The sequence below is a fragment of the Phacochoerus africanus genome, chromosome 10, assembly GCF_016906955.1.
Source record: "Phacochoerus africanus isolate WHEZ1 chromosome 10, ROS_Pafr_v1, whole genome shotgun sequence".
NCBI lineage: Eukaryota > Metazoa > Chordata > Mammalia > Artiodactyla > Suidae > Phacochoerus > Phacochoerus africanus.
Genome location: NC_062553.1, coordinates 53,866,159 through 53,876,858, shown reverse-complemented (window position 1 = coordinate 53,876,858; position 10,700 = coordinate 53,866,159). Strand labels below are relative to the sequence as shown.

Sequence of the window (10,700 nt, the reverse complement as noted above, 5' to 3'; positions counted from 1 at the left end):
TAAGCCTGAGAAAAACATACTCTACAATCACCAAAATGGAAATTTATAACTTTATTTCCATTGTCTGTTCTGAAGCATGGGCAATGAACACTGAAGCCTTGGTAAAGTAAAAGAAAAATTATCAAAATTCCTAATAAATGTCCAACCATTATTAAATAATCAAGAAATGCTCATTTGGGGCTTTTTTTTTTCTGTCCATTATCTACAAAGTTTCCTAGTATTCCTTCATAATTTATAACAGGTGTAATCTTCCCTATATATTTATATAAAACATCACTTCCTTGGAATCTTTTATATCTTAAGTTACTCTCCTCTTTAACAAACTCCTTATAGCATTTTTCACCTCCATGTTTCTCACTGTGTAAATGATAGGATTTAACATGGGGGTGAGGATTGCAAAGAACACACTCACCAACTTGTCTGCAGGGTAAGTGGCCACAGGACGTATGTAGGTGAAGATACAAGGGATAAAATAGAGTACCACCACTGTAAAGTGGGAGCCACAGGTAGAGAGGGCTTTGCGTTGTCCTTCAGAGCCAAGGGATTTAAGGGAGCTTAGGATGACCATATAGGAAATGAGTAGCATGAAAAAAATGAGCATGCACATGCCCCCACTGTTAATTGCCACCACCATTCCAAGCCTGTAAATGTCACTGCAGGCAAGTTCCAACAGTGAGAAGAAATCACACATGAAATGGTCAGTGACACTGGGATCACAGAAGGTCAAGTCATGTGTGAAAATAATCTGCACAGTGGAGTGCAGGATCCCCCCTATCCAGGCCACCACAATTAGGAGCTGGCAGAGCCCATGTTGCATGATGTTCCTGTAGTGAAGAGGTTTGCAAATGGCCACATAGCGGTCATAAGCCATGGCCATGAGGACGATGACCTCTGACGCTGCCAGGAAGTGTTCCAAAAAGAGCTGAGTCATGCAGCCACCCCAGGATATGGTTGTCCTCTGATACAGCAGGTCAATGATCATTTTTGGGGTAGTGACAGAGGAGAAGGAGGCATCTATGAAGGACAAATAAGTGAGAAAGAAATACATGGGAGCTGAAAGTGTGGGGCTGAGGGAGATGATGATTACAATAAAGAGATTTGCCAGCAAGGTAAATAGGAAAATGAACAAAAAGACAATGAAGAGTATTTTCTTCAAATGTGGATTCTGTGTGAGTCCCAAGAGAACAAATTCAGTCACATTTTTGGGAGACATGGTGAGAGACATTCAGCAAAGGAACACCTTCCTGAGCCTGGATTACCTACAAAGGAGTAAAAAAAATGATGCCTGTTAATCATGAAAGGGTTTTTGTTTGAATTTCTTAGTACACATAAATAGCAGTCACTGTAACTGTGGGGCATGTCATTGGCACTTTTGCTCCTGGGCTTATTTCCATTCTTTCTTCCTCTGTCAATGCTGATTTATATCTCTTCAGATACCTGGTACCTGTCACCTGTAAAACATCTACAGGGCAACACTGGATGTGTAATTTACTGAGAAAACACTGTACTATCTATATTAGATCTAGATTTTCCTCTTGGTTCCAACTCCAAGTGACATTTTAAGTCATCTCAGTGTCCCATGCTTCTGAGTCCTACTCTATGTCTGTGAGCTTATGCACGTAATTATCAGATGTATCTTGTAACCTGAGACTTGCCACATGCAGGTAAGAGTCAGAACCTCTTCCAGGATAATTTATATTTGGACCCTCACCTTTAATTGTGGGAAGAAAGACACTATCAATGAATATCTATCACAAGCAGATATATTCAGAAAATGCATGTCATTGGTGACACAATTCCCCTGGTGCCCACAAAGACACATTATTATTCAGCTGTGTTTTCTCACTTACTATAGTTCCTGGCATGATGTCTGTACTGTCTGAAACCTATTAGATGATAAGCAAATGCTTAGTGAACTGCCTTTCTCCATGGGTAAGAATAAACCTGTTCCCCATGAGGAATTCAATTGCTCCCATTCTCTTCTCTTTTATAATTACACTTGACTTTATGGGAAACATGCAAAAACTTTTGAAAGGAAACTGCATTCCAGTTTAATAATTTCTGATACTTTATAGCTTAAGTATGAAAATATTAATTGCCTCCAGGAAATATTATGTTACTGGGTCATTTACTTTGAAGATAATTATGGTGTTTTGATGATTTTTTTTATTCTTTCAAACTCTAATCCACATATAATTTAAAATAGTAATATTTAGTAAATTTACAGCTTCAGTAGACTTGGATTAAGAAGAAAAATGCAGGAGTTCCCTTCATGGCTCAGTGGTTAATGAATCCTACTAGGATCCATGAGGATCCAGGTTTGATCCTTGGCCTCACTCAGTGGGTTAAGACATTGCCAAGAGATGTGGTGTAGGTTGCAGATGTGGCTCTGATCCTGTGTTGCTGTGGCATCATAGACCAGAGGCTGTAGCTCTGGTTCGACCCCTAGCTTGAGAAATTCCATATGCCCTGAAAGAAAAACAAAAAACAAAAAACAAAAACCTCTTGCGTAAGTGTTCAGTACAGAAAAGTCTATAGAGCAAAGGAAATCCTTGTTTTCAAAGTCTAAAAGTAAAAATTAAATATGGAAACAGAAAGAAATAGCCTGCTAGACAAGATAGAGAGAAAATATTTCTATTAATATATACACAAACCAACACATAAAATTTATTATTTAGGATAAGTACCTATTATAAGTTTACTCATTCAACAGATATTTATTGGACAGTTACTATGTCTATTAATGTATGTTTTTTTACACAAAGTCATAAAAGTGTCCTCATTAAATGTTTTTAAATGCCTGAAATTTTATTACTGAACAGCAGCAAGGCATCCATCCATGACTGAATGACCTTCCCACACTTTTATATTTCTGCTACATGCATTCTCATGCCTTCTTATCTCACCTTTCCATACCATCCATTACCCATCATTCCTGGTTATAGGCTACTGCATTATTAATAGTATCGAAATTGGGGACATAAATGTCTCAAAGAAAAAAAGAAGAGAAAACATAAACATAATAAAATGTATTCTGAAAAAAATATATTGTCCTTTAAAGATAAATGGATAAATGGTTTTAATTTTTAAATATTCAAATGATAACTTTATGCATATGTGGAAAAAAGTTGAAGTAGTTCTATTGCATTACCTTATTCTGCGGTGAGCTCCCCCAACAGATTTTAAATGTGAATCATGTACACAAAGTAAGTATTAACATAATTTTTAAAAGTGTTTTTTTAAATAACTATGAATTCTTTTTTCCTATGGCTCCACCATACTCTTGCTATAGGAAAAATTTTTTAAAGAGAAAAATCAGAGTTCTCACTGTGGCACAGTGGCTTAAGAATCTGACTCAAGCTGCTTGGGTCACTGCAGAGGTACTGGTTCAATTCCTGGCCCGGCACAGCTGGTTAAAGGATCCAGCATTTTCAGGTCACAGCTGCAGTTTGGATTCAATCCCTGGCCCAGGAACTTCCACATGTTGCAGATGTAGCCCTAATAATAATAATAATAAAATAAACATTTTTAAAAAGAGAGAGAAAAGAAGTCATTATATTTACATATACGGTCAGCACAATTATTAAGAACTGTGGAAAATTTAGAAACCACATGGAACTTTCAAAATTCATGAAATGGATATTTAAAATATAGTTCATCTCTGATTAATGTGTAGGTTTTAACAGAGGTGTTTTTCAAAAATTTCCAACATCTTTTGAAAGTTATTATTTTGTATTTTTAATTGGGGAAATTTTTGATGCAAATTTGAATTATATAACATCCTAATTTATTTATAAACAATTGTTTTATTCTAATTTTAATATATATCTATAAGAAAAAAAATGTATTTTTACCTCTAAATTGGTAGTATTATAATTGAGTCTACCTTTCTTGATATTTTGCATGCTGAAGAGGGAGTTTAAAACTCAGATAGGTGAGAATGAAGGGTGATTAAATAATTCATAAGGTCCATTTAAACCTGAGAGTCTGTGATATCATGATTTTCTAAAAAATGAAATCTCACCTATGAACTTGCCTGACATGATTCCATGGCCAGGACCTCCAGCATCTGTCTGTTCACCAAGAAAGAAGTTGGAAGATTTAAAATGCCAATTAGCTTAGCTGCAATAAGGGTCTTTCTTGATACATAAACTGTACCTTTGAATAATTCCTTCCTCTTGAGCCTTAAAAGTGCTACCATATATTTTATTGCAGGCAGATTCTGTGAAGTTTCTCTGTTGTGGCTAATTGGATCTCAAGGGTATTTCACCACCATTAGCAGATCTTGCCAGGAAACCAATTATCTCATGTAACTTAACTGAACTTCAAAGGATAACTTTTATAGCAATCACCTTTAATTTTGAACTCCCCCTTAGGTCTATGTGAAGACAAAACATTAAGAGAAGAGAAAACATCATGCTTTTTTGATAGGATGTTACATTAATTATGTCAACTAAAAAGGAGATGTAAAATCATCTGACAAAAAAGATGTAATTAAAGTTAGAAATTTTGAAATAAAAACATTCATTTAGAAAAGAATAATTAGGAGTTCCCGTCGTGGCGCAGTGGTTAACGAATCCGACTGGGAACCATGAGGTTGCGGGTTCGGTCCCTGCCCTTGCTCAGTGGGTTAACGATCCGGCGTTGCTGTGAGCTGTGGTGTAGGTTGCAGACGCGGCTCGGATCCCGCGTTGCTGTGGCTCTGGCTTAGGCCGGTGGCTACAGCTCCGATTCAACCCCTAGCCTGGGAACCTCCATATGCCGAGGGAGCAGCCCAAGAAATAGCAACAACAACAACAAAAGATAAAATAAAAAAAAGAATAATTAAAAACAATAGGATTAATTCTACATCTAAATTTGTATTTTAAAAGTCAGTAATTTTCCTTCTTAGTACCTGTCCTATGTTACAATAAATTTATAGAGAAAGCAAGAAATCATTTGATTTCTTATCTGTTTTATACTTCAAAATGGATTTGAGAAACACATACAGGTTTGTGAGTAGGCATATAACAATACACTGAGACATGCTGTGAGGGAAGGTGTCCATTGCTTTACAAATCACAGCAATGTTTTAAAGACCCTGAGTTTCAAAAATCTTCAATTATGTTTTCTTTACAGTGCCTTTCTTATAGAATTGACCTGTTGGAGTTGTTTTTGCCTCTTTTGGGAAAAAAATAATGTTGCAATGGTAATTATAACTTAATGAGGGTTTATTAAAGTGTCAGGTACTATGCCATAGCCATTAATAAACAATTTCATTGATATTTTGTTAAAAAAAAAAAAGCACTAAGAGAAGAGAAAACAAAAAAGCAAAAATCAAGTTGACCACTTCTGAATCAAAGTATTTGAGAGCAAATGATCATAAGATAGAGCCTGAACATCAACTGCTCTATCAGTTAAACACTTAGGTGGGTAACTATCTGATTTAAACTTTATTCACTATAATGTATTTTAAGTGATTTACTACTCATGCTAGTCATAATTTTGAAATATTGTTTTCATATATACATTAAGTGGTAATTATGTACCAATATAATACTGGCACTTTACACTTGGTATAGTTTATAGTAGTTTTCAAAGTAGTTATATCTTGTGTCAATTCTGGATTAGATTAACATGATGATTATGATAATAATTCCATTAACCATTAAATTCATAAATGGTAAAATGCATTTATTTTTCATATAATCTTTTTTGGATATGCCCATGGCTTACAGAAATTCCTGGGCCAGGGATCAAACCTATGTCACAGCAGCAACCCAAGCCATTGTAGTGACAACACCAGATCCTTAATCTGCTGTGCCACAAGAAAACACATATTTGTCATATAAATTTAATCCCTCAATATTCCTCTGTAATAGAAAAATAGGCAATAATGTCCACAATTTATAATAAGAAAATATGACAGGGTATAAGGACACCATTTGCCAAGGGGAAATTAAGAAGCAAAGCCACTAAATTCTGACCAAGAACTCTTATATTTAAATTATTGTTTTGCAACTAAACTGTCATGATATTCTTATGCTACCACTAACTGTAAGGTTGACTTCATTATCTATTAGAGAAAGAAATGCCAATATTGAAATTATTTTGTAAATACCTTTAAATCAATTCAACTCAGGAATACGCTCATATAGAAGAACACCATACTCAAATGTGCTTTCTTTAATAAGAAAAGTAAATTGCATGTCCCTCTGGATCAGCTCCAGAAGATGTGGTCACTGAGCAGCATGTGTCACGGAGGAAAACAGTTTAAGAAAACTGAAATCATATGACTAAACCAAGTTTGATTAGATACCCTAAATATTATATTTCCCTGATATTAGGTATGATGGCAATTGCAAGAGAAAGTTTGAAGGTGTGAAACTATCAAAAGAGCCAATATGGTATTTTGCTGAATGAAGTGTCATCACATGACAACACTAATTCAAAACAGTGCTCTAAGTTACCTTTTTGTTTAGTTGAGAAATCCTTTTGTTGTGCAGTGAAAGAACAGAGACCACTCCAACAGAGAAAAAGGCAAATTAGGAGTCTTTATTACTGGCCAGGGCCACACACTGCCTAAAAGCACCTTGAGTGTGAAGCCCCGAACAAAGAAATGGACCACATTTATAAAGGCAAATTTACATCCAGGTTGTGAGGAGGTACACATGCATAAGCAGGGGTACAGAAGCAAAGCAGTGGTTAAGTTATTTAAACCTTAACTAGTAATAGTGTTTAGGTTAAATAGTAACGATTTAGGGCAAGGGTTGTATTTCCTGACTTCAAGCAGGCAGCTTATGCCAGTGCCAATGAGGTGGTTAGATGACTAACTGTGTAGCAGCTGCAGTTCTCCTTATTAGCAAACTTTGTTTTCTAAGGAAGAGGGTGTCAGCCGGAGGCTTAGGTGCTAAGTTGATTACATTACACTGGCACTGTGGAATGTCAACAAGGCCCAGGCCTATGTCCTTCCCTTTCTTTGGTCAACTGTGGAGTAATGATCCTTGTTTTGTTTTACTATATCCCTTATAGATAATCTCCTAAAGCAGTTGTCAGAAAGAATTCCAGGCTCAAGGAACTAAGTGTAAAGCCAAGTTCCTAATAGTGAAATTGTTTTATGGATCTATTTTACTGCACACTTTTGAAAGGCATGTGAATTTAATTGTTACTGATAATTGTTAAGCTAAAAAACTATCATTTCCTATGGCATATAAACAAAAATATTTTTATTTATTTTTTGAATTTATTATTTTTATCATTATTTATCTTTCTAGGACCACACCCAAGGCATATGGAGGTTCCCAGGCTAGGTATCAAATCAGAGCTACAGCTGCTGGCCTACACCACAGCCACAGCAACTGGCCTATACCACAGCCACAGCAAAGCAGGATCCAAGACTTGTCTGTGACCTGCACTGAAGCTCATGGTAATGCTGGATCCTTAACCCACTAAAGGAAGCCAGGGACTGAACCTGTGTCCTCATGGATACTAGCAGAGTTTGCTATTGCTGAGCCACATCAGGAGCTCCCCAAAATATTTTTTTGGATATCAATCTATAATCAAGTACCAACCCCCTCAAAAGTCTGTACAATGTAAAGATAACAGGCTGTGGATTAATAATATTTGGGCTTAGGGAATTCCAATTTTGGCACAGCAGAAACAAATTTGAGTAGGATCCATGAGGATGCATCTTTGATCCCTGGGCCTCATTCAGTGAGTTAAAGATGTAGCATTGCCATGAGCTGTGGTATAGGTCATAGACATGGTTAAGATCTGGCATTGCTGTGGCTGTGGCTTAGGCCTGCAGCTGTAGCTCCAATTAGATCCCTAGCCTGGGAACTTGCACATGCCACAAGTGTGGCCCTAAAAAGCAAAAACGCAAAAAAAACAAAAAGTATTTGGACTTAAAGCTGACTTACATGTTCATGAGCTAGTTATTTAATTTTTCTGATCCTCTATTTTTTCTGTAAATTAAGAACATTAATTTTTAATTTTACAATGTTGTAACGATTTGAGAACATTTAAAATTTTTCACATCAGCTTAAGTACATTACAGTTAAATTTTATAATAACTGAAAACTTTATCCAACAGAACAAAGTGATATAATTTTAAATATCAGGTATATCAGGTATGTTCCAAGAGAGTGCTGGCAATTATAATTTTCTATTTTATATTACACACTATCCTAGATACAAGTAGGCCAATATTTTTTGATTACTAACTGCTTATATATGCAGGCATGTTATATAACTATGTAATTGAAATGAAAAAAATTTAATTACTAAAAAACAAGAGATGTTCTGATAAAAAGTTGTCTTTGATATTCTTTAAAATGATTGAAATATCAAATTTATATTTAGAGTAAAACAGATCTGAAGAGTAACCCTGTGATATTGGGTGGATTATTTAACTTTTTTGAATTTCATTGTTCTTCATCTATGAAATGGGAATAATCATAATAATACTTACCTTGCAGAGATGCTTTTAGTGTCAAGAGAGGTATGGCAAGAAATTTATAGTGATAAATATGAAAATGTAAAGGTCATGATAGAAATAAAAGCTGCCTATTAGGTCATTTATTAACTGAAAATGACATTCCTATTTAATAACATATGGCACTTTTGATCTCTGTATTCTTTACTATGTAGTTCATAGTGCTTAAAATGAGAGTAACAATAGTATAGAATACTACTATGGCTTTCTCCATGGAAAAAGTAGCAAAAGTTTGCAGATACAAACAAATAGAGGCACAAAGGACAAGACAGCAACTGTGATGTGGGAACTACAGGTACACAGGGCTTTTTTCCTCCCTGCAGAGCTGTGAGTTCTCTAGGAGCACAATATGACTAAATAGAATACTAATAACATTACAGAAGTGATCACAGGTATCACTCCACCAATGGCAGCAACCAAGAGACCAACGAGGATAGTGTCAGTGTAGGCAAGTTGTGTCATGGGGAAGTGTCACACATGAAGTGGTCCATGATGTCGGGACCACAGAAGGGAAGCCAGAAGTGACTAGGATCTGTCAAAAAGAGAGAAGAAAACCCACTGCTCAACACACCCCCACCAGGAGGCAGCATATGTGGTGGTTCATGAGGGTCACATAATGCAGAGGTCAACAGAAGGCCATGTAATGATCACAGGCCATGACCACAAGGAGGACAATCTGAAGCTCCCCAGAAATGTTCAGTAAAATCTGTGTCATGCAACCACTGAAGGAGACAGCTTTTGAGATCAAATCAGCTATTGTTTTATGGATTATAGAAGAGGAATAGTAGGCATCTAACAAAGACAAAACGTCATGAAGAAATACATTGCAGAGTTCAAAGATAGGCTACAGATTATAATAACCACAATAAGCAGGTTGCCAGTGACAGTAATATAAAGAATAAATAACACCAAAAATAGGGTTATCTTCATCTGAGGTTTCTGCGTAAGTCCCATTAAAATAAATTCAGTCACATTCATACTGCCTTTTTTTTTTTTTTCATTTCAATGCTGGTGAAGAATTCAAAAGTAGAGAATTAACCTGTAAAGGCAAATTTTTCAATAGGAAGGTCATGAGAAATACCTATTTTAGGTTTTTAGAGAAGTCCAAAACATGTTAATCATAGAAGCTATTTTCCCATGGGTTGAAAGAGAAGAAACATACTACTTTTTCTATTTTATAAAAAGAGTTAACTTTTGAGACAGTTTAATTTAGCTCATTACAAGGATGCTCAAATACTCCTTCAACACCTTCTGACAAGTGGTCCCAAGGCCTTTGCTGGAGGACATCCAGACCCAGGGAGCTCACCATGTAATAAAATAACTGCTTCTCAGCCATTAAAAAATGTGAAAAACTTTTCATTAAATTTAAAAAATAAAGTATTTGTATAAATATTTGTTCTGATTCTGAACACTTTTGATACAGAGATTAAGTATAATTCACCCTCCTCTTCCATTTGAAAGCCACTTAAATAAGTCTAAGGACATAGCTCTGTGGTCTTTTTCACCTTTTTATCACCAGTGCTTTTTTCAGTATCTGGTTCATGGTGGTTTTCAATAAATATTAAGTGAGTAAATAAGTTGGAAGACTCTCATTTCCTTTGTATTTTCTTTTTCTTTTTCCAGATAACTCCATAAATAGCATTTACTTCCTTTCTTCAAAATTAAATATGAATGAATGGTTGCAATGTTAAAAGATACACCATTTTCACTCATTGAAATCACTCATTCTCTACCGTGAGTAGCTGATTTCTCTTGTCTATTTCAACCACTTCCCCTACCTTGTGGCCAAGAGATAGAACTAGCTTAATATTAAGGGCAAATGAGAAAAAAATGAAGGAATATCATAGTGTTGTGGCCCTGGTTCCCTGTTGTAGTTTGTTAATGTCTGGGTGCATTTTACTGAGTCTGCACTCTGGGATGGATCTTCTTGGTTCCTGAGATCTCTCTCTGCTCTTTCCAGCCCTATTATGGTAATGACTTCCTACCATTAGCTTCCTACCAATTAGCCCTAGGGTTTTTATCATCACTTAGTTTTCCTAAACTGTATTCATATTTTGATAAACTTTTTAATCTCCCAGTTTAAGCATGCTGTTCTTCTTAAAATTCTAATGGATGCAGGCTTTTTATGTTTTTTTTCCTTTATAAAAATATAAATACAATTAGGAAAATAGTTTTCTGTATATAAATTTATTTTATTCATAGGGCATCTGAACTTCTTTTGATGTAG

General features: G+C 35.5%; 1 protein-coding gene across 1 annotated transcript; it reads right to left on the bottom strand.

Moving 5' to 3' along the window:
• Positions 1–298: 298 nt before the first annotated feature.
• On the bottom strand, positions 299–1,225 carry LOC125110383 (olfactory receptor 140-like). Its single transcript, XM_047751694.1, has one exon. The coding sequence runs from the start codon at positions 1,223–1,225 to the stop codon at positions 299–301; it is 927 nt and encodes a 308-aa protein (XP_047607650.1).
• Between the last annotated feature and the right edge of the window lie 9,475 nt (positions 1,226–10,700).

Excerpts from the sequence above, each read along its gene's own strand:
- LOC125110383 (XM_047751694.1), bottom strand. The coding sequence starts at position 1,225 with ATGTCTCTCACCATGTCTCCCAAAAATGTGACTGAATTTGTTCTCTTG.